Source organism: Drosophila suzukii, chromosome 3 (assembly GCF_043229965.1).
Source record: "Drosophila suzukii chromosome 3, CBGP_Dsuzu_IsoJpt1.0, whole genome shotgun sequence".
NCBI lineage: Eukaryota > Metazoa > Arthropoda > Insecta > Diptera > Drosophilidae > Drosophila > Drosophila suzukii.
In genome coordinates, this window is record NC_092082.1 from 69,537,388 (window position 1) to 69,562,646 (window position 25,259).

Here is a 25,259-nt window from a genome sequence, read left to right on the forward strand (position 1 = left end):
AAAAGCATATAAAATGATTTTATTTTTTAATTTACGTATGGTTTCTATTGGTGGGTTGTTAAGATAATGCAATTTTCTATAATTGAATGAATAAAAAATAAAAAAAAAAAAATTGATTTCAAAAACCTATTGTATTTTTTAATTTACTTATGTTTACTTTTGTGGATTGTTTTGATTATGTGAATTTTTATAAATGATCCTAGGAGCATATAATATGGTTTTAAAAACCCCTTTTACTTTGTAATATACATGTTATTAAATCTTTTTAAAACTGTTTCTAAAATCCTATTTTATTTTCTTATATAAATATTATTTTCTTCTAGATTTTTGAGAACTGGTTAATTGAACCCCCTGAGAATTTGCCCCTGGCTAAGTGCAAATATTCTGCCTTCCGCTGCGGAAATAGCATCTCCTTGAGGAGTCCTTCAGCACCACCTGCCACGCCCCCCTTCCCCGCCCACTCGCAGCATGTACTTAGATGCAGGTATTTGCCTTTGCATCTGTATCCATATCTGTGCATGGTTCTGCTTTCTGTTTTTTAGCTGCATCTGAATCTGTAACTGGGCTTCCTCGAGGATGCGGTGGCGTGTGTGGTTTTGGTTTTTGCGGACTGTCGTGTCGCCTGCTTATGGAAAATGCCAGCGAAAGAAGCCTTTCCGCCAAGAGATTACGAAACGTGTCACAAGTGCAGTCTGCACCTTTTTGAAGTTATGTTTAGAATGGCAGCGGACTCTGTGCGCCGCCTAATGAGTGGAATTAGAATTCAACATATGGCAAAAAAGTCACGTTTTGTGAAATTAATGATTTGGGGCGACGGCGTCATCCTCATTGCCTCTGACAGATACTTGACATGGGGATTCGTTGGACGCCTTCTCGCAAATGGCCAAGAATGCCACAACTGGAAAAAATATAACATGATCTAAAATTCTAAGGTGTGAAAATTGTAAAGCAAGAATTTCTTTCTAAAGAATTTACAGTGTGTTTGTCAATAATGTATATTTTAAAATGCATAAAGTTATAAATCATATATTTCAAAATACGTATGGTCTAAATAATTAATTTAAAGCTCTTAAAAAAAAATTATCTAAATTTTTTAAATGCATTTTCTGTTTCCTGATTGCACAGAAATGTTATTAAAATATATTTGAATGAAATACATCTCAGCAGTCATGAATTTCTCTAAGTGTCAACGAATGGCATCACATTCCTAAGCAGGTGCATCTGAAGGCACCGAAGAAGCCCACGATTATTTCTTGGCATTGCATCATCTACGCGAGGCAGTGATTTTTCCTTTTACGGCGACCTATTCAGGTCAGCAATTTATGACTAAAAGAAAATTCAATGGCTGCGAAAGCACTCTCTATTGTGGCAAAATTTATTGAATGAACGTGTTCGCCATAAAGGAGCGTTAAAATCAAAAACCAAATCAAATCAAATTAGGCCCTAATTTGGCTTTCAGACAGATCAAGCCTAACCGGAAACTCGATGAATGTCAAATCTAGTCCCATACATATCAATGAGATCCATAAATTTATAATCTTCCTACTCTGCTCCGATTCATAGCCCTTTAATGATGAAGTGCGATCATAAATTTTAATTCCGTAAGCACAGCTTGAAACCTGATTGAATGTAATCTCAATTAAGATATTTGATTTGATTTGGTTATTAATTTCGACGGACTTTGGTTATAAATGTCCAAAACATTTTAAAACGTTGTTATGTGACATTTCTATTTGATATTCTTACTGGTAAGCGGAGTTAAGAATATTTAAGATATACTTAAATTTATAATATTATTTCGCAAATACTTCTCAATCAAATAAATTCAATTTAATTGACCCAAAAACCAAAAGAAGCATTTGATCTCTTTCTTAATTTAGAGGATTTGTGGTTAGCCTAGGAATACTATGCCCCCAGAACTCACCAAACCCTAATCTACCTGTGTGCAATCAGACAAATAAATCCACTCTGGTGTCACATGCCGAAATCAATTCCTAATAAATAGTGTGTTTCTTCTGATTAAAACTATTCCAAATCCATATAATAGCTACACATGCTCGTGAGTGGCTCGGCGACACGCACACAGCCGCTCCGAATGAAGAAATATGGGTATGCAAATAAGCTTAAAGCGCACAATCGCAATCAAAAACGACAAGAACAATAACTTCGTAGCGGTAAAGTGTTTAGACACGCAATGTCAATAAAGTATCTTATCTGCGGAGCATACGTTCGGCGGGCGATGGATACGGATACGATACTCAGACTCGGAAACTCGCACCCATTCCCAATCCCGTTTCCACTCCGAATCTGAATCTCATATAAGGCACGACATCGGCGTTATTCTTTTTCCCCTTTTTCGGGGGGCGAACGGGGAACCCATTCAATAATGCGTGCCTACGAATTCTGATTATATATCGCACGGGTCGAGCGCAGAACAAAACCAAAACAATGTCAAAGGGTTCGGTTTCTGTGGCGGGCAGTCGGCTTTAACTCCGAGTTTGCGTGATGCACTTGGAGAAAAACAAATATAAATTAAAATTGGTGTTCTAACCGTGTCGCTTTTAAGAAATTCTAAACATTTTGTTAGATTTTTGTCATTCTTCCCAATGGGATTATTCTAAATTACTCAAAGAAGAAATATTTCTTATACTATTATTTATTTTTTAAAGTATTCGCAATTTTTTTTAGGCAATGACCCATTTAAAAAATGTTAGACTTCTTGTACTAACACAAAATATTATGTAACACAAATGCTTAAACTTTAAATTTTAAAGTGTGCTATGAACATAAGGCTAAGCCTTAAAATATATTGGTGTATAGGATCAATTTAACAAGTTCCCCTAAGGGTTATGAATTTGTAATATATTTGCTTTAACACAAAACTTTTACCTTTTCAAAAACGTAGAGTTTACTATAGATTTTTAAGTAACTAGTATAAATAAAGAAACTTCTGTGTTTTCTTTAAAAAAGTTCTTAAAGGATTTTTGAAGTATTATTGACATCTAAAGACTAAAAGATAAATTTAAAGGTCTTATACCGGAAACGCTTTTTTGATTTTGATTTAAAATGTATAATGTATCTTTAATTTAATTTCTAAATAAAATATTTTCTGGTCTTTATCAGTGTACCCCGTATTTATGTGAATGGAGGAGCGTTTGTGTTTGTGGCAGTGATCTTTGCATGTTTGAAAAGCATTTTAGCATGCAGGGCGTGGCAAGTGCGTAGCGGACATACCTACAAACAAGCCGGGCCAGGACAAACCGTCAGAACGACAGACCGACAGACAGTCGGGAACGGGCGGAGATGGGAGACGGATCCACCGGCGGATAGACAGACAGCGGGTCGAAAATTGCAAATTGAAATGTTACAGTTAAGCACGTATTTGGCCATGAAGCCGGGGGCTCCGTTGGCATCGGCATCTGTGTGTGTTTGCAGCGATAAATCGATGCGATGTATGGATTTCAGTGGGAATCTCTCCGGGGCGACAGCGGAATCTATTCCCCATAAACGCTAATGAGCCGCAGCACGGCAACATCCCGGCAACATCATTCGAGTGGCCGAGATGCAGATACTCTGGCCTCAAAGAGATAGATACAAGGTCAACTTCAGTTTGATCCGAAGAACTCACTCAATATGCAGTTCCATCGGTACCATAACTCAATCGAACGTGTGATTTCCATGCTAATTGATGGCATGTTTATGGATTGGTATCGCTTGCCTGCCCTCCCACCAAAGTGGGACCTTTGTAAGCCGCTGTAAGGCAGCCCCATTGATATGCTAATTTTAATGGCCAAATAATCGCATGTATCTGCCTTGTAAGAGCCTAATAAATTGATTAAATTCTTTGGCATTTATTAGGAAGTTGTCATTAAGTCATCGGTGCGATGCTGCCATTAATTGCTGCCTTCGACAAGCAATTCGTTAGTCAAAAACAACGCGCAAACACGCCGAAAAACAAAGCCAACATTTGGCATGCTCGTATGTAAATTAGCCAACAGAAACACAAAGTCGCAGACACTCCTCCAGCGATTGGTATAATAAATGTTGGAGCCGAGAGGAAAACACATGTAAGGCATGTGGAAATGGGATTTTAAACGCTTAAGCCGAAGTTGCCCCCGGTCCTCGGGTTCTCCCCCCAGTTTTGCATAGATATCCCCGAAGTATCTCAGATGCTGATGAGACCCATGACGAATGCCCGGCAAATGCAAATGCGAATGGAATTGGAAATGCACTCAGCTCACAATACACAATGGACTCGAGTTTCCTTGGAATCGCCCCCGAGTATCGCTTGCAGTTGTTCCTGGCCCATCTATCTATTCCATATTCTAGCACGCGATCCATTAGCTATACACAGATGTATCTCTTGCTGCGGTTTGTTTACGTGGCGCAGATACATCTCGCTATTTATAAATTGCATCCCGCATAACTCCGTTCAATTCTAAACATTCCCGGTATTTCTTCTTAATTTGCTCGTTGCTCTTCTTTTTATTGAACAGCCCGGCAGTCGAGGAATATTTATTGATCATATGACCACACCTATTTTATGGGATAGCTCCCAGTTTCTTAGTCGCAGCCAAAAATAGAAGCAAATCCCTGGTGCTAAGTCCAAAATAAAAGCCAAGTCGGTGGGAAGTGGAAAATGTGACTGCGGCTGCGGCTGCAGATTGGTGTTTGTGCACTTGGAGAAAATGATTTAGTTTAAAAGTGTCTTCTAAAATGTTAGAAGAATGATTTAGATGGACAGACTATTGCCAAAACTGACTTAAGAATCACTGATTTTCTATAAAAAATGGTTCTAAAACAGGATAATGTTATTGAAAGCTGGGTGATCTATGTCTAAAAGTATCTTATATTTATCTATATTATATATTATGATTATAATAATATTATAAAAAGAAAAAATATATTCTAAAGTATATGAAAGCTTGACCATTATATAGAATTAATGAATGATTTTACAGCATCACTGTTTCCAAACTAAACCCTTATCAATCTAATTGTGGAATCCTTTTTCCCCAGTGTATTAAAAGTGGGAGTCTGCGAGTGGGCGGTGGTGGGTGGTTCTGGGGCTGAGTGCACTGCCATCTCACTTGAGAATTCTCACACCTCGTGGCTGTCAGTCCAGGTTTTTCGGGAGTTTTCAGAGTCTTGGGAGTTGGAGTCGGTTTATGTGGGGATGGGTATTTGGGGATGGGGATGCGGCGCGGCGCATTCACGTGCCAGGCTTTTGATCTGTTTAGCATTCCGTGGCACATCGGAAAGTCGTAACTATTGACAAGATCTGGAGCACCACCGCCGAACGCCCAGGTCATTGGAGAAAAATTACTGGCAGTCGAATGCATTTCATGCAGCACTCGTGTATTTGTTTGCATTAATTTGTATATGTTACTTTAACGATTTAATGCCCAGCAAGGCACCGACCCGACGCAGATTCCATGGAATCAGGGGGGAAATCAGGGGGATTCTAGGGGAATCGAAGCGATTCCGGGCTGCGGCACCCAATGGAGTTCGATCCCCCATTCTCCAAAACCCAGGTGACTGCACTCGGCGGGGAATTTTCCCTGGCTTTTTGGTTTCGGCCGGGCGCAAATTGCTCGGGCGCTTCTTACTACTTCCTTTCCATATCAAATTGTGTGGATATTGCACATCAATCACTTGATAAAGAACAACAATGGCGCACTCGCATGATGAATAACATCTGCTCTGCCCGAATCTGAATTAAGGCTCAATGTTTTGCCGCAAATATATTGTATGTCCGTGTATAAATCCCATATGTGTATGCGGGGAGTTTATGGAAATCCACTTGAAAAGCCGCATCGACTTATGGACTTGTTTCGTCAAAGAATAAACACATTGATTGATAAGTGAATAATTCAGGCGAGCAAATATTGTTCGATTTAATTAATTTCCAATTGGCCGTCTAGGGGATTATTATTCATCGCGAAGACTATTTCCGACAGACCCCATTTCCCGGTGCGTAAAAACATTTGCTTTGGCTTTAATTTGCTATAAACCAAGGTGTGATACGTCTTAACTCGTTGCGGATGTATACATAAAATTTAGTTTTAAACAAAAATAATCCATTTACTGGAGGTATTATTTTGAGAAGCTGCAATTTGTTTTATTGTTTTTGGAACTTCTAGTCTAAACTTGTGGGGTATTTACTTTTCGATAAAAAGCTACTGAAAGTTGTTTCCTCAATTAAAGTATTTGGGTTAAAAACACTAACTAGACAAATAGGAAAATGTGGAAAGATTTACAGATTGAAAAGAATTTAAATCTTTAAAGACTTAGAAGTAAATTTAAGTGTTGATAAAGTTCCAAGTACTATTTGTATCAAGGTAAAATTATTACTAAAACCAACAAATGATATGAACAACTTGTTTTTATTATTATGTAAATAGATATATGTTAAGACTCGCTAATATTTTTTTTACAAATACGGCAACAGTCATTTTCAGAAAAAGTAAGCCCTATATTTAGGCCAACTTAACTTTAACTGCCCTCCCAATCTTCGCCAATCCCCGGCAAGCTTATAGACTGTTTGCCAAAACAATTATTCATCTGTTAAGCAGGGAGTATCTGCTGCCGATATGGAACATGGTGTAATCGTGTCTAGCTCTAATTACTTTTACAGCGACAACTTTTATCGCCCATCGTAGCGAATATCTCCGGATTGAAGGGGCAATCTTTACGCATAAATAAGCAGAAAGTGGGGTGGTTAGCAAAGGGGGTGGTGACGGCACTGGGGAAAATTTGTCAATCCAAGTTTTTGGTAGTGGACTTTAAAGACCCGACGGGGGATGTACGATATGCCCGACTGTTAAGTCGCCCGAATACCGTATGCCAAGTTTCGTGCAAGCAGTGCTCTCTCTCTTCGTGCGTTTTTCTCTTCGGCTGACTGTTCGAAGTTCGAAATTCGAACTCAAATCAAAGCAGACGTCGCGAGGAAAACGCATCGACGAGTGGAACGCCGACGATGGGTATCCAGTAGATACGCGAAGCTATAACGGTACACATGTTGCTGTCGGAAAACGCGAGCGGTCCAAGTGGAAATGTAGCCCAATCCGTTCGCTTCAGGGTTTCCATTTAAAGCGCTCCCTCGCACAAACACACTGACACTAAAACACACACACTCTCGCAACGTAACGCACACCAACGCGCATTCGCACCCACACAAGTGTACTCGGCTCTCGAATAGCGCACCTATACAGGCGCACAAGTGTACGGCGTATCCGTATCTGTGTGAGTAGAAGAGGTGTTTGGCATTGTGCTCAGGATACAGGATTTAGTGGCCAAGTGCTTGATGAAACCCATCATAAACCCCAAAAACCGAACGCCGAAAACCCCAAAACCGAAAACCGTCGAAAGTGATAAATGCAAATTATCTCTAATGAAATATAAGCAATCGCAAAAGTGTGTGGCCTCAAGGAGCCAACGATAATCCCAACAAATGGCCAAGTGGTAATGCATCGTCGGTGTTAACCTTGCCGGTTTCCAGCACTCGAAGTTCTAATAGGCCTAGTAATTGACCAAAAACACAAGCTCCTCAAATATGTTCGGTGCCTCAAACACAAGCCGGTGTTAAAAATCACTCAAATTAACTAAATACTTAATGACTTACTTATAGAATTGGCCCTTTAAAAAGTATCTATGTTTTAAAGGATCTCTTTATGGCAAAAGTATAACAAATATTGTTTGTATCTTTTTTGTAGAGTTAGAAAAACTTAAATTGCCCCTTTAATAAGTATCTATTCTTCAAAAAACTAAAAAATTTATCTTTTTTGTAGTTTCAAAATGATCAATACCTTTTTCAATTATATTTTCAATACTTAATTTAAAAACGTTAGGAATGGTTAAAGCTTTATTTTAATTTTTTGATCAAATACCCACCCCATCTGGCTGCCTTGTCTGCCTCGAAACTCAAGGATTAGCCGCAGAAAAAATATTAAAAAAATCTTATGAAAATCCCGACAGACTAAAATAGCAACAAACGTTGCCGCGGCTGACTTTGAAAATCGCTCCACTCCACAGGAGCGCCCAGGCCGAGCTCCAGTTGCCACCACTTCAGCGGCTCTCCACTCGACGGAAGGGCTGGCTGCTCGGTTTGCGGTGCCGTGCCTCGAGTTCGTCGATAATTGGAATTTACGACTGTGGCATAAAAAAAAAAAGAAGAAGGCAAAAAGTAACCAGCAGAATACGGACTACAAGGCTGCAAGGATATGGCCACGGCACGGGCTCGTCGTCGTCGTTGTTGTTTGGTGACTCGTGCTCGAACCCATTCCCATTCCCATTGCCAATCCCACTCCCTGATCCATTCCCATCCCGATTGGAGTCCCCTTAACCCTTGGCCCCTCGATAGTCGGGTGCCGTGTAAATATTTTTTTGTCGTCGCTCCCTGTGCGGTTCAGTTCAATTGGCCCTGTCAGTGGCAGGCGCGCTGATTTGTTATGGTAATAGTTGTCAAAACGAGAGCAGATTCGAGAGATTCGAGAGATCCTCGGCGGCACTTGATTACCCTTGGCCACAATGACAAACGTGCGGATACATATACAGTGGCTATATGGATATATGTGGTGTGAGCTTAACGAAATCAAAACTAAATTGCAGCTGGAGGTGCGAACGTAAATCTTGGCCAATTAGGAGTGCAGTCGTCGGTTTTGTGCGGGTTTCGAGTTCGTTAAGAGGTTCCGAGTTTCGAGTTACGAGTTACGAGTTTCCTAACCATCTATCTCTCGGTCTCATCGCAGATTCAAACCGTTCAGACGGCGTGTCTGTGGCTCATTAGAAGCAAACCAGCCACTAGAAGTGGCCAGAAAAACAAAACTAATTCCAAATCCAAACCAAAATCGAAATCAAACAAAGCGAGCCAAACTATAGCAGGGCAATAAAAACAACATGGAATATTGAATGAAATCGGCTGGCATATATGCACATACATTAGCAGGTGAGTTATCTGTCTGCTTATTTCCCTCAAAATTTATGCTCATGCATATCTGCATAATCGCAAATTAAGCTACATAATTAATAAGCCAGGAGCCAGAGCCTCATCGCTGTCACTCGGCGTTGATGTAGCACATTGGGGAGCTATCAGCTCTCAGCTCTCAGCCTTTAGCTGCTGGCCATCTTTTTACTCGCATATCGGTTTATGCCTTGATGTCGGCTGGCTATATGCTGTATGCTATATGTGTACGTGCCACTGCTTTCCGAAAAGTATCGATGTCTGTAATCTTAATTAGCAACACCACAGCAACCGGCAACAGAGACAACATCAGCCAGCAAACAGGGCCCACAAACATCTTTTAGCATTTCAGGCATGGCGTATTCGAACACGGCTGTCTTTTCCTCAGTTTTTCTTAACACAGCAAAAAATTATTGGAATTTTAGAAATTATTAACGTATTATTTTCTTATGATAAAAAGGGTCAGAGGTGTTTCATAACCCTCTAGGTATACTGGTCCCAATGTGAGTTGCTTCATTATATAAAAGAACTGGCTTTATATGTCAAACATAATTGGGCTTTAAGAAATTATAAATTTATCATCTCGTAAAATTCAAAAAGGTCAGAGTGTCTTATCAGAATAGAATAAAACCATTATTATAAAACGGGTTTCATTGTATTTTGCTATTTAGTACTGCTTTGTATATCTTTCTAAAACACACCATTAAGTTGTCAAATATTTCTTAAAGAATAATTTGTATTATGTTTTCTAATTAAGCTTACTCATGATCAGTAAATAACGATTATTTTGTTGATTTCGCCGAATAGTGCTAAGGTGTTAAAGCAAAATAAATTTAAATTTAAATAAATTGTTTTTTAAATGACTTTAAAGTATTTTGATGGTTTAACAACCTGTTCAATTGTGAAAATAATTATATTGATTCTTAAACCATTATAAATCCTCTTTTTTTTCTTAATTTATTTAATTAGTTTCGTAGCCCGCTTAGGATAATATTTCTGTTAGTGTGGGGCGCTTTTTTCTGGCTATTTCTCACAAAAATCACATTACACCGAAAGCCGAAACCGGTTTCGGTTGATTTCTTGTCATATTTCGTGTAGAAGCTAAAGGTGTTTTGTACAAATGGCCAGCAAACTAAACAAACTGAAGTCGCCGGCCAGCTCGCAACCGGCTGCCCATCAAAGAGTTATTTATACCTATTAATGCCGACGATGAGTCGAGGAGTCCCCGCTCAAAGCCCCACTCATTCCCCCACCGATTCCCCAGAAAGTCGTACGACATCCCTAGTTATAGTTCGGTATAGTTGGGGTATGCAAATATCTTTGATCTGCTTTCAGGCTGAAAAATTCGCACCTCCATGTGCGAACATGGGAGGTGCATAGGAAATCAAGTTTACGACTTCTGGGGATGGCTTGTTCCCCGGTGGAGAAAGGGTAATATATTTGGCGGGGGCTGACGGTTTAATTGCTTCCATTAGAAATCGCTTAGCGACTTTAAGTGGCAGCCGGCGGACGGGAAATTGAAATTACAGGTGTAAATCCGAAATCCTGTTTATGCTTTGGGCTAAGTAATTGGCCAGCATTTTCAACTTTCAAAGCGACACCTTCAATCAAACAATCGGAAATTCCTTTTGTGTATCTTACCAACGCTTTTTGTTCGTTGTAAATATTACTAAAATATTTGTAAAGTAAAAACGAAGTAAATAATTAATAAATCAACGCATCCATTGTTTATTCTATGTGGCAATAAAAACAGATAAAAGCTAATGAATTTTAAATAGCGAAGAATTCAAGTTCGTTCAAATAACCGGTTTTCTTTGGTGGGGTCAGTTTGTCAGCATTTCAAAGTATTTCAATGGAATTGACCAAAAGTGGCCAACAAAGGCAGAACTAAAAGGGCCACAAAAGGTCCACAAATACCCTTGGAAGTCCATCAAAATAAAGGTAGTTGGGTGATTTAAAAGATACATGTAATTAAATAGGCAGGGTTTGATTGATATGATTGTATTTGATTTTGATTTGGAATATTGTATTATTTGCTATGGTTCTTATTATACTTGTGGTTTTACGTTTTTTTAAAGAAGCCATTAGACCTCTGTTCAGGGTATTTTTGTATAACCAGCCCTATCAAAACCGTTTTGAATATCGAGTCCGGGCCAAGTGTTTGTCTATCACATTCATAGGCAAATTGCGGACGGCATATTTATGAGCAGCTCTTCTTTCCACCTGGGGGGAAATGGAATATCGTAATAATTAATTAAGTTATAACATTAAACGGCCATAAAGGGGCATTAGGCCCATAACTTTGAGTGGACATATGAGCATGAGCTATGCCACTTGGCCGGAATCTCGGATATTCGTTAGCGAAAGACCCATAACTCTTAACCCTTTGTTATCGCAGGGGGCGATCTTAGCCGTAGCCATAGATGGGGGCATCTTGGCCATATGCCCGGCATTCCAGCCATCATCATCATCATATTTTACGACTCCAACCGACTGGCCAATCCGCATGGCCATACTTTCTTGGCCACAATCCGCACAGCTCACTTCGCTTTTCTCGCCTTGTCAGTTTTGATTTTCGGTTTTTGGCAATGTCAGCCATGTGCCAAACAAATGACTTCACATTTTTAAAGATATTACGTTGACATACAGCTCCGCAAATTGAGTGAGTCGACCGCAAATGCGTCATGAATTCCATCCTGGCCATGACTTAAGAACCCCATTCGTTAGATGAGCTGTGAATACTGTGATTACCTGAATAAAACTGTTAGTTACACTTAACCGACTTTCTAAGCGACTTCATAAAATCGCCAAAATGTGTGGGACGTGTTGAACCCAGAACCCATTGTTCTCTTAAATAGCTTTGATTTATTAGCGAGATGAATGGAAATGACAGCGGTTATTAATTGAGCTTCGGCAGACAATGGACGCGTTTAACAAAAAATTATTTAAATTTACGCCCTTGAAGCTGACCAAATAAAGTTTTAAAATCATTTCGATCTAAGGGGTCAGTGTTTCTAGGTTTTGAATGCATCGTAAAACACTTTCATTGCAAATTGAGTGTTCGAATTGGGGCTTATTAATGCTACGATACATATCTTAATTGCTTTTCCTCCCAGGAATATTCGAAATATCTCACAGCCATTGAAGGTAAATGGAATTGAAGGCATAAGCCTTAATGCTATCAGGGCCACAAATATAATGCTTTCCAATTATTCACAACGGCTACATAAATTTAAGAGTCCATTTAAATTTGGTCTGCTTTAAAGGTCCATTGGCCACGGAAAATTGTAAATATTTAAATTCAACCTCGTATACTTTTGGGCAGTTTATTAGTTCCATTAGTTTCAGACTGGAATTTCAAAAATAATTTCCATAGCCAAATATTTGATGTTGGCCAAAAGTAAAACTTTGCAGACAATGTAATTTAATAAAGAAGTAAGCATGGATTCCGAAAATATTTTAAATTCATACTGACAATGTTTACTGGTTTCTTGGCGGCAGCAAAGAAGAATTTAATACAGTGACAGGGCACAAAGGCTCCCATCAACAATAATTTTAACCAAATTAGGCCGATATAAAAAGGTATTCTATTGAGAGAAGGGAAAAACTTTCAATTAATTTCTCCCTTGGGTCTTAATTTAAGCTATGAATAATTCAGCACTTAGTTTTTCTTTATATCAGTGCAGTAACTAATGACTTGAATTATTGCCACAGCCAATCACCTCCGTTCGTCCACAAACTCCGCATCATGGATGAAAATGCGATAATCTATCAATGGCTATGAGAAAGGTCAAAGGAAAAGTCTTAGCAAGCGATAAGTTTGAGTAAAAGAGAAAGCGAAAATCATGCATCACGAGGAGACGTACCAAGTAGTTTGCCGACTGATTGAAGGGGAGGAGGACCTGGACGATCGGGAGCAGGACAGCCGGAGAAGGGGTTCCCGGCCGCATCCCTTTCCCAGCTCGAATGCCTGGAGGCAGTTGCTCCTCCCCCTGCTCATGCTGTCTGGGATCGGCCAGGTGTTCGGCACATACATAGAACAGGATGAACTCATGCAGAATCTGGACCGTCCGGTTCCTCTGACCACCGTGCAAGGAGTCCTTGGGCGGCAGGCCATGCTCCCTTGCGACATCTCGCCGCAGGAGCGGGACGATGCGGTCTACATGGTCCTTTGGTTCCGCGAGGGCGATGGCGAACCCATCTACAAGTAAGTAAAAGCTAAAGTAAAATCCAGAACTATGACTATAAAGAATACATTTTTTTTTATGTTTGCGTAAAAATAATCCCAAATCAAATTAAGTCATTAATCAAAAATGTTTATTGTACAACATCAAAGCTTATGCATAACATGCATTGACAATTAAGCAGCCCTAGGGTATAATTAATATTATGTGTACAATTTTTTGAATTGATTTAAATTGATTGGGCTAATTCTTTAGTAAACAGCAGGTTTTTTTAATCGTTTTGTCAATGAAAACTATGGAGCCATAGGGTTGTAAAATCTTAACAAAATTAGCGATAAAGAAAGTCAAGAGTTCTATAACAGAATACGTAAATTTCCCCCTTAAAGACAACTTTAGTGCTTTTAACTACATTGATTGTTCTTTGTTTATACCGGGATATAATTTTCCCTCTCTTAATTAAACAAATTAATTACCTACATTTAAATCCCCTTCATTACAGCTTCGATGTGCGGGGGCGGCAGTTTGGACAAGCGCGTTTGTGGTCCTCGCCCTCGGCCTTTGGGACTCGCGCCCACTTCAGCAGCACCACCCACCCCGCCCAGTTGAAGATCGACAACATCCGGATCGAGGACGAGGGCGTCTACCGGTGTCGCGTCGACTTCCGCAACTCGCCCACCCGGAACCTCAAGATCAACCTCACCGTCATCGTCCCGCCGGATAAGCCCATCATATATGGCCAAAACAGGCACGAGAAGGCTGGCAACGTGGAGTCCTTCAACGAGGGCAACGACATCGTCCTGTCCTGTGAAGTTTCTGGAGGTAGGAGATCTTCCTTGTCCCCTAAAATCACAGCTCGATTTAATATTAATATAGGTCAAAAGACTCTGTAGAGTTTGTAAGTTGGGGTCCCTTTTTTAAAAACTTACAATCAAAACTTAAATATAACTCTTCTTTTTTATTTCTTTAAAATTACCCACTACTGCTGACCCACCTCAAAACAATTTATTATTTTTTCAGTAACTTTTATTTGTTCTATAAAATGTTTAATTTTGATGAAGACAAAAAAATTATTTGTATAAGAAGTGCTAAAAGGGTTGTAAAATTAATGGCCAAATAAAATATTTAGTGGACCTTTAAAGATATTTCCTTGTTCTAAATATTAAAACTTCATAATTCCGGCATTTTGAGCATGAATAAATCATTCGCCCGCATCTATTATTAATTTAACCCACCAATTTCCAGGACGGCCACGACCCAATGTCACCTGGTACTTGGACAATGCGGCGATAGACGAGTCCTTTGAGCAGCGGCCCGATGGCAAGACAATTAACCACCTTTCCTACCCAAATGTTGGCCGGCAGCACCTGAATTCGCGGCTAATGTGCGTGGCCAGCAATACCAACTTGACGCCCCCCAACAACAAGGTCGTCATCCTGGACGTGAATCGTGAGTGGAGTGCCCTAGGATCCCAAAAAAGAGTAGGGCTAATGACTCTTCTTCCAGTGAAACCCATTGCCGTGCACATTCTCACCAAGGATCGATTCGTCTCGGCGGACCGCACCTACGACGTGGAGTGCAAGAGCTCCGGATCGAAGCCCCCAGCTTTGATCACCTGGTGGAAGGGCAGCAAGCAGCTGAAGAAGCTCACCAAGAACGTAAGCTACCAAGTCCCAGAACTCATTAATTAAACACAAATTAATATTCGGAGTACTGTGTGCGTCGCTTATAATTGCCACAAATTTCCTTACCATTTTCGCCGGTTTTGCGCCTTGGCCTTGGCTCGTTTGGGTTTCCCTTAACTTTCTGTTCCGTTCGGTTACTTTCGGCCCGCTTCCGTTTCATTATTCATTTCCTAATGGACTCTGTTTGCGTTTCTTTTTTTTAGTTTAATGAACCCGATAATCAATCTCTAAGTATACTGACGTTTACGCCCGGACGCGAGGACGATGGCAAATATTTAACATGTCGGGCGGAAAATCAATTCATCGACGGCAGCGCCATCGAGGACAAATGGCGACTCATTGTCCATTGTAAGGAAAGCTGCGGGAAACCGAGAGAGGGTGAAGCCTAATTGCAAAAAAATCGTTTTTCCCATGTGTCCACAGACCAGCCGACGACCACGTTGAAGATTGGCTCCTCGCTGAATCCCGACGACATCAAGGAGGGCGATGATGCGTACTTCGAGTGCATTGTGCTGGCGAACCCGAAGCCCTACAAGATGTCCTGGTTCCATAACGTAAGCATGTCCCCGAATATTGGGTGCAAAATACTAAAATCACTGCGAGAAAATACAGAACCTGAAGAGATTTTAACTTTAAATTACCAGAGATACAGCTTAAAAATGTTACAGAAATTTAATCTCCAGAATTTGCTTTAATTAGCATCCTTTTTCAGTTAAAAAACCATGAATTGTAAGCTACACAAAAAAATTCTGATGTTCTCATCTGAGTAGAAAATGTTCTTTAAAAAAAACGACATTTTTAAAGATGAAAATTTTTTTTCGTGCTGAAATCAAGTAAATTGGAGATTCTTACATTGTATATCTTAATTACCAAACTTTTAGTTCAGTCAATACTTTATTCTTAACAAAAAGTTGATAAATAAACACAACTTAACTTTTATCTTCTCACCAGTTCGTTCTAATATTAAGAACATTGATACCAATATGTACTTACATGGTCTTTGAGAACGAATGTTCCCAATTCAAGAACAATGTAATTGAATTTATCTCTCTGTGTACTTTCCTGTATGAAAAATATTTTTTAATATCATGAGGGGAACTATTATAATACCCCAAGATTAATATTGCAAAATCTAGCATTTGTAGTCTTAATTAAAGTAATTAACACTTTATGGGAGCCAGTGGTAAATACTATATATTTTTAGTGACTTGCTAAAAGTTAGTTTCTGATATTCATCATACTCCCTGTATACTAGCTTTTTAATAGCGTTAAATTCATACGCTTTGTATGCCATATATTTCGTGCCTTATACCAAATTATCTATTGATTTTTGTGTTTCTTCTGCCCCTTTTTTCTCTCTCTGCAGGGCAAGGAGCTGCAGCACAACATATCCGCGGGTGTCATCCTGTCGGATCAGTCGCTGGTGCTCCAGAGCGTCTCACGTGCCTCGGCCGGCGACTACACCTGCCTGGCTGTCAACTCGGAGGGCAAGGGCCCCAGTAATCCGGTCACATTGCGCATACGCTGTAAGTAAATCGCAGCCAAATCCCAACCGTCTCCACCCAAAATGCCCCTCCGCCAAGGGCCAAGTCAGCCAAGTTTGGCTTTGAACTAACGTCTCTGTAATTTCCAATTTAATCCTTGAGTTTGAATGGCTCTTAATGTATTTAGAGTACGGGGCTCAGTGCTATATTCTGGCCGAAAGCCAAGAACAAAGGCAGAGTAGGTGTGTCGGCCCAAGTCCCCAGCACATACATATACTTGTACATATCGCCCATACCCATACTAAACCCATATTCCCCAACCCGCAGCCCTTCGACTCACGTTAATGACCAAGATTATGGCGCAATGAATGCATTGCCTTGGCACTTGCCCTGCCTCCTTCTCGGAATTCCCTGACTCTGGCACCGAATGATATTCCAAATGACCAATAGACAGGGTCGGATTCCGCCCCCTGGCTTAGGCGTCGCCATGCCCAGAATGCGGCAGCCAAATTCGAAATTCGGCATTAATTCAGACCGTTTAAGGTCTATCACTGGTGAAAATTTGGGTTTATTAGGTACTTTAAAAAAATATCCATGTCATGAAAGTGGAATGCAAAAATTCTTTTTTAATTCCCTGAAATGTTTATTATCAGATTAACTTTAACTGAAATAATTATGAGAAAGGCCTATTATACTTCTAGGTTTACTTATATACATTCATGAAAATCTTAACTTAGTTAACTATCTTGTGAGTTAGGAAATGTTTTTAGCTTTATCAATAGGACTTTGAAATCACTTTTAAATGACATTTTAGGTGTCTAAAAGTATGCAACAAAATATTTTAAGCTCAAAAGTATATTAAATTCTTTCAGAAAGGCAACTATTCATTGTGCACTGCATACTTTTAGTCACCTAAAATAACATTTAGAAGAGATTTGTGAGGAACCCCCTACAAGAAACTTAGGAAAATTAAAAGGATAGTGTATTAAAAAACAAGAAGTCTTATATATATTTTAAAATTTGTTTGTGTGTCTCCATACTGACCCCATTGTTTTGAGTGCATTGTTAAAGCGACTGCCTGCATATCGGCAATCGTTTCGTTCAAGCCCTGATAGGGCGTTAAATATTTCAATAAGCGCTCTAATTCGACTTCGATAGATGCCCCGATTTGTGCCACCGACCACGAGGAGCTCTTGGGGGCCCTCAAGCACGAGACCCTGCCCCTGAAATGTGAGGTGGACTCCTCGCCGCCCGCGGACTCCTTCCACTGGACCTTCAACTCGTCCGGCGAGCAAACGGAATTGCCAGCCCGTCTGCACTCCAGCGAGGTAGGATTGTCCGAGGACAGGCACTTAAGAACTGCTAACAATCCGTGTATCTTTATCCCTATATCCCCTTAAAGACCGGCATGTCGCGATTAAACTACACACCCAGCACGGACCTCGACTACGGGACGATTTCCTGCTGGGCGAAGAACTCCATTGGCACGCAGAAGAGTCCCTGCGTGTTTCAAATTGTGGCAGCCGGTAAGCACCCATCACCATCATCATCATCATCATCGTCATGGCCATCGTCTGCATTATCCCAGTTAATCGGGGCGAACGTAACTCTATCCACAGGTCGGCCGTTTCCCCTGCAAAACTGCTCGGTGACCAATCAGTCGGTGGACTCGCTGCAAGTCGACTGCCTGGAGGGATTCGACGGAGGTCTTCCGCAGGGATTCATGCTGGAGCTGGTCGAGCTGAACACGTTGCGACTGGCCAGGAACATCACGGTTTCGGTGAGCTATCTGTAGGGTTGGGGCTAATAAGCACGGGAATCTTAATTACCAAGCGAACCCATTAAACAACTTTATCGGGGTCTTCCTCTAATCAATGGGGGGTTTAAAATAATTAATTGGCCTGAAGTGTTCAGGGAAGCGGGAGATAAGCGGGGAAGATTGCATACTTCAGGGCGCTTTATTTACATTTTTACATTTTCGAAATATTACTATTTGTAATTGTATAGTAGTGGTTTAAATGGATTGTTTAAAATAAATACCACTCTGTGATTAAAAGCTAATCTGCCTAAAAGCACGCAATGAAATAATATCATCAACGAAAAATACTCCAAGAACTAGTTATAGTTCTCCTTTCGAAAATGTTGTTTAACATAACTTAAAAAAAAATCATATAAAAGTTCTATTTATGTGGTTTGATCCGAATTTTGAACTGCTAGTAAGTAGCAAACCAACTGATTTCCCTTTTGTTGAAAAACGTATTTAAATTTAAAACATTTAACCAAAAAAATATAAATAAGTTGACAAAAAATAATTAGGGACACTTGTAATCATACAATTCATCCTGAAAGATTAATATCAGAAACAAATATAATTTATTTATTTTGTGCGAAACACAATGTTATTTAAAGCTTAACGGAAAATAAATGGGTTATAGATTCTGGGAACTTCTTAAATAAATTTCTGATTTTAAAATATCTTCTGAAAGTAACAACTTCTTCTCCTATCAATTTAGCACACGCCAGTGACCTTTGTGATAGACAACTTGGACCAGGCGGCCACCTACCGCATGGTGATATTCGCCGTTAATGCCAAAGGTCGTTCGGAGCCCACCATAATCGACGACATCAACTTCAAGGGCGTGGCCAAGTTCACAGGTGAGCAGCGAAGCCCAGTAATGGCGAATTATGTGGCAATAATTTAATTGCGGCCCCACGCAGGTGCCTCCACCGGCCTCTCGATGCCCCTCTCGCCGTTCCTGGCCGGACTGACCCTTTTCTGCGGCCTGCTGTTCGCCATCTTCTGCATCATGCTGGCGGCCATCTACCGGAGGTTCTCCAATCGGTACGTACAGTCCGTCCCGCGGCTAATGGCTAATGGCTGCGGCTTGGCCCTAATGGCTTCCCATTTAAATTGCAGGCGCAGCGACAGCAACCTGAAGGTGGCCAAGCACACGCAGCTCACCATTCCGGCGGACTGCCAGCTGGACCCGCTGCATCCGGGCGGCCAGACGGACGGACCCGGCAACCACCAGCCGCACCACAGCCTCCTGCCCCTCAATTGCGACGGTCGCAGTGCGGTCGACTGCTCCGCCCTCGGGGATGTGGGCGTGGGCGGAGGGGGCGTGGGCCTCGACGGCGGGATGAAGGGCAGCTCGCCCATCGGCCTGATGGCCATGCCCGGGGACACACTCCGCTCGAATGCCCGCACCCGGCACAGTCCCATGGCCGATCAGGCCGATATAGACGACACCGATCCCGATGTTATACCAAATCAGTATGGTGAGTATTTCTTGGAACGCCCTTGGAAGTGACTTTAAGAGACTGCTATAAATTTAAGGCAAAAAATCAAAAAAAAGAATTAAAAAATTCATTAAGCAATTTAAGAGTTAATATATTCATGTTATGCTTATAAAAGTTAAAATGGTAACTTATTTGTTTAATTTAATTTGTTAAAGAAAATAGTCGTATTTTTCAAAATTATATTTTACTTAAAAATAAACAATAAATTTTTGATATTTCAGTTTAATGTCTTAATAATCATTAAGTTTATATTTTTTCAGCTTTTCACAAAAATAAGTTAATAGGTTAAAAATGTAATATTAGAGGAAATACAATACAACTCTAAGCTTATTTATTCATATACTTAGTAGAACTTTTGTTAATGCGTGCCTGATGGTTATTTACCTCATAAAATATCAAAGCTTTACCAATTCTATATACCCTTAAAATTAGATAGAGTACCATCTCCTTCGTTGCCACTTCCTTTTCCCTTTTAATTTAGTTTCCCAAATGAATGTATTTGCAGAAAAACGTCCGCTGAAGAGCCTGGTTTCCCCGCCGGGCTTCGCCAGCCCCTCGAATCGCCTGATGCAGCGCGATTACCTCCGGGAAACGGAGCTCACGAAGGGGGGAAGCGACGCGGGACTGGGGGCAGCGGAGGGGCTGTCCAGCATCGGACTGATGAGCAGCTCCGGGAACGAGGTGCTCCACTATACCTTCCGGCCCAGCAAGCAGATTGTGAGTATTGAGACCTAGAATTAGAGCTGGCAAAGTGTCGATAGGATTATCGATATAATCGATTGTTTATCTATCGAAGAGACAATTATAGATAAATCGAGTAATATGCACATTAGGCAACAACTATAAGTAACTTAAAATTCCAATTTTTATAAAGATGTATTTATCAATATAATCGATAACTTAAACTTCGATATTTTGCCAGCTTAGGCTTAAAGCCTACACGTATCATTCCCTATATTTCATGGTGTTCATCTCGGGCCTCTCCCCACCCGCTTTCTTCTTTCCAAAAATTACATTCACAAACTACTTAGAGCTACGCCACACTGAACAAAAAGGGCATCACCACCTGCAGTCCGCCGTTGGGTTCGCTGAACTACAACGTGAGCACCTCGACGCCCTCGTCCTCGTACCACCTGACGCCCCAGCCCATGGAGGTCAGTCTGCTGAGTCCGAACAATCCGTCGGTGACGTCGTCGCTCAGCGAGTACCGATTTCGCACCGGTCCCGAGATCGTCACCACCTCGAATCGCATACAGGAAAGTTGTATATAAAGCTCTCACACCCATACTTACTTCTGAGTGTACAAAAAAACCAAATGATATAGAGTGGCAAATGTATTAAAACATGAGTATCGTACCGCATCGTATCGAATAATATCCTAGCAGCTAGACGTATTTATTCGCATGGTTTGAGGAAAGACTTCTCCTAGCTCGTAAGCATCTTGTCTACTTAATGCAATGCCAAAAGTGTAACTGCAATACACTCGTTTTGTAAATAATCGTTGTCATCTGTTGTTGTAATTAAGACCGATAAGGAACGTACATATATATTCTCAACGAGAGAGAGAGGAGCGAACGAAACTACTTCTAAAGAACATATCGTTTAACGTTTCACCTACACATCATATCCAATATCCGATATCCGATATCCTATATCCCGTATACCTTTCACCTATCCTACATCCCGAGATTCCCGCGAGGGTTCCGATAAACAAACGCTGTCAACTTAACATATCGCCGACATCCTAACGCTCGCTAAGCTAACCCGAGGTCATTGTTGTGCGCCAAAATGCAAAACATTAAAAAACAAGCAAACTGAGCTGGCCGATTGCAACTAATTTACGCCATATTTAGTATACCAATAAACGTATATATATCCATTTAATCTGAACAGGACCTGCACTCTTCCAGAGTTCCCGGCAGAGTACTGCGGGAGTCGCATTTGTGAGAATATCATGTCCATATCCTCTATGAAAGTATTACCTATTGATTTTCGTTTCGATTAACTCGAGTGTTTAAGTGTAGCTACCACATATGTGTATTTAACTAGAGTTAAGTAGTCCTAATTAGCGGTCTAAGCGAAGTGTACATACATGATTATACAGCTGGGTAGGCAAGGAGTCCGGTACTCCGGTACTCCCGAACTCCTGTTCACTGAGATTCCCCCTGTAATTTGAATTTGTCTAACCGCTCCGAACCGACAACTGTACATAGTTCATAATTTATTGTGAGGACGAAATGCCGTTCGCTTCGATGTACGTTGTGTTGCCCCCATCTAGGAGTAAATTAAGCATTTATAGAACAATTGCTACGCCGCAAACATATGTACAAAATCTTCGGAGCGATCCGAAGGGAGTGTGTCCCTTCCAGAGCCTCGTAATATTCGGCATTCAAAATTCCCAGTTCTGAATTCAGAATCCGGAATCCGGTCGACGGCAGCGGCGTTTCTTCCCTGGAGCGGACACCTTACAGCTTGAGGATAGTATATATATCTGAATAAAAAATGTAAAATGTATCTTAGAGAATTGCTGCCACTTAATCTCAAAATGTAAACGCGGGGGCAGGCGATACTCGTGCGATACGAACAGCAAACGCAAAGATTAGTATAATTTGTCAAGCCTAGTTTTTGTAACTATTAGGAGAAATATTAAATACAATTAAATTATAACTAAATGGAACCGAAGCACTGGTCACTCTCACTCATTTATCGATGGACAACTTTGCCGCTTTAATAAGCACTTGGGCAGCAGGAGGTATTGCGGACACGAACCTAACTCCTGCGGCACTAGTACTTAGGAAAGCGAACTTGGTAAGTGGGCACTATGACGTACATATCCAATATTCACCCTTGATCCAGGCTCTTTGATCTCCGAATCCATGGCTCCATGTTCTGCAATAATAAATCAATTAGTGTGTGGAAGTACTTTCACTGGATCTCTGTCACAATTGACAGCTTGAAGATGCCTCCATCCGCCGTACAGCAAGGTTAATGTATTCTGAACTATGCACTTTATCGTTTAGTTTTTGAGTTATTAATATATCTGTACGAGATACTTAACCTTCTGTGGCAGCTGTCTCTTTGAAATGTTTTCCTCCCCCGAAAAATATAAACATTTCGCTCAATTTTCCCCCCGCCCAATCGCCATGTAGATGTGTATCATTGCAAGTCGTGTACGGCTAGTAACCTCTTGCACATAATACATAAGTTTATTAAATTTAAATTGGCTTAATTGACCCTCATTCGTTTTCCGTTGCCCGATGCCCGATGCCCGTATTCGCCGGCAGCGTTCAAAATTGCTCCATGACAGACGACAACGAGTGTCTGTATGTCTGTATTTTGTGCTGCCTTCATTGCTGGAGCATTCAAAGTCAATTGAATTTAAACGAATATAACTACATACAATGCGATGCTGCCACACAGTCTTATTGTTGCCGCATCGCCCGATTATGATTGCTGTTGCTGCCGGGGCAGAAGCGTCAAGTACTTGTCAAAAAAGAGCCGAGGACCTCGCATTCGCAATCGCATTCAACAATTTGTCAGCGCAAGATGCACAAACAGAGTACAATAATAAATAGCTGGCTGAATGCATTCATCAGCTAAATTAGAATATACATAGATTAATCAGAGTACAATAACACTTAGTTAAGTGAGTCCAGTTTAGCAGTGGCTGGAGCAGCGGCTATAGCAACAATTGCCGCCGAGTCGTCGAAAATCTGTTGCACTTCCTGATTGCCATTAACTATGGCTTTGTCATCGCAGTCAATTCTAATTTGGTTTATTAGATTTTTATCTTAAAGGGCGTTAGCCGAGATTTAAGCGGGGGCTAATATTGATATTAATCATCTTTAATTTTTATTTATTACCACATTTCATGAAGCTAAAAGTTGCTTTAAACTTTAAAATCTTTAACATTTTTTCATAAAGAGTGAAAACCTGGATTTTGGTTTCTGTAAATTCACTTTTGCAATTTTTACAAATGGTAAAATTTAAATTATTGTTATGTTTTTTAGAGCGCCAGTTTCAAGTGATCTTTAATATTGGTATTTGTTATTATATATTTAAATTTTATTTTAATAACAAAAGTTTCAAAGATTAAAGTTGCTCTTAAACTTTAAACCGTTAAGCATTTATGCAGCTGACGATTGAATTAAAATTTTTCAAGCTTTAAGATTTGTAACATTTTTTTAAAATAAAAAACCCCTTTTTTTAAACTTAATAAATGTTAATATGTGATAAAGCACCTCATTTAAATTATATGTATTTATTATATATTTTTAAGTCCTAAGGTTAGTAAAAAGTCCTATTTTTTCGACAGAAATTACGAGAATTTTGAAGGGAATTTTATTTTATCGCATACATACTTATAAATTCCGGAGAATCGGAGAATGAGAGTGGGTGTGAGATAGAGATCCGCACGCGGGGCAGACTCATCGCCGATGTTGCTGCTGTAGATGTTGCTGTTGCTGCTGTAGCTGTTGCTGTTGCTGGCGTGCCTGCTGCTGTTGCTGCTCGACGACGAGAACGTTGATTGCGATTATCGCGCCTTGGCAGGGTCTTAACCCCCGATCGGAGAATTGACCAGTAGTCGTCGATCTCAAACGTATATATTTTCGTGCATACTTATGGAATTTGTAATCAATGGGCAAGAGCAAGAGCCGGATTGTGTGTGAAGCACCGATTTCAAACTATTCCTTTGGTTGGTATAGATATAGATATAGATTGCACTGGGGTTTCGGGAGACCGCAAGATCTGCGATCAGTGATCTCTGTTCTGGGGTCCGAGTTCGAGAACGCGGAGAACATTGCCGCTCGAGGGCGATTCCACAACTGATTTGTGCAGTGATCGCGCGGACAGTCGTTGGATTTTTGAAAATAACCATCAATTCATTACTCTCCGTGTGTGAGTGTCGCTTCGACTATGTGTGTGTGTGTGTGAGAGATCGCCCTCATATGCGTAGTGACCATGCCGAAGTATTGGTGCGACTCAATTCCGCAACAACAAGAGCAGGCAATTTCCCCGCCCACTCCACTTTCCACTCGGCACTTTCCACCCCGAACTGCAGTTGATTACCGACTAAGCCGGTCATCTGAACTATCCCGCATATAGTCGAATTGAAACTGAAATTGAAATAGAAGCACTCGCCTCGAAATAGCCGCCTCCCATTCATGCCAGATTATTTAACCGCACTCTCTCTCCGGCTTGTTTTCCATCTCGGATCTTAAATCACCATCGCCGACGGCTTTTCACACAAACAGATTGTCCAGGCGCATAATAGATTAGGCTGGTCCCCTGAGTTCTCCTTAAGTTCCCCATTCCCCAGTTCCTGTATCCCAGTTCCCAGTTCCCATTCCCCGACCAAGTTCCTAATACGCTTGCCGGGATTATAACCATATGCTGGGGAGATTCAATTTTTTTCCACTTCAGAATACGGTATTATGCACTTTTAGCGCTTAAGTTGATGGTGTGCGATGATGGGGGTGCCTGAAAGGTGGCAAATAAATTGCTGAGATTCTTATATTCACACACTCATCTTCTAGGTAGGTCGCCGTGGTCTATTAAATCTCGAAATAAATATACCTTTCATTACATATTTTGTTTAATTTTCAAAGGCAGTTGAACAGCTAATACATAAACAATCCCCCATTTT

At 40.7% G+C, this 25,259-nt stretch overlaps 1 protein-coding gene across 3 annotated transcripts; it reads left to right on the plus strand.

The window, feature by feature from the left end:
- Positions 1-6,993: 6,993 nt before the first annotated feature.
- On the plus strand, positions 6,994-22,294 carry side-IV (sidestep IV). 3 transcript variants are annotated; one of them, XM_070995741.1, is made up of 17 exons: positions 6,994-7,464; positions 8,751-8,947; positions 12,677-13,169; positions 13,646-13,965; positions 14,389-14,592; positions 14,650-14,801; positions 15,032-15,176; positions 15,252-15,382; positions 16,195-16,354; positions 17,471-17,640; positions 17,715-17,838; positions 17,932-18,092; positions 18,826-18,967; positions 19,031-19,154; positions 19,230-19,591; positions 20,118-20,329; positions 20,644-22,294. In XM_070995741.1, exons 3-17 carry the CDS (start codon positions 12,808-12,810, stop codon positions 20,881-20,883), a joined length of 3,009 nt encoding a protein of 1,002 aa, XP_070851842.1. In that variant the 5' UTR covers positions 6,994-7,464; positions 8,751-8,947; positions 12,677-12,807; the 3' UTR covers positions 20,884-22,294. The 3 variants fall into 3 exon arrangements, with proteins under 3 accessions (XP_070851842.1, XP_065722003.2, XP_070851843.1); XM_065865931.2 differs by having other exon boundaries at positions 6,994-7,245; XM_070995742.1 differs by having other exon boundaries at positions 6,994-7,245; positions 21,506-22,294.
- The last annotated feature ends 2,965 nt before the right edge of the window (positions 22,295-25,259 follow it).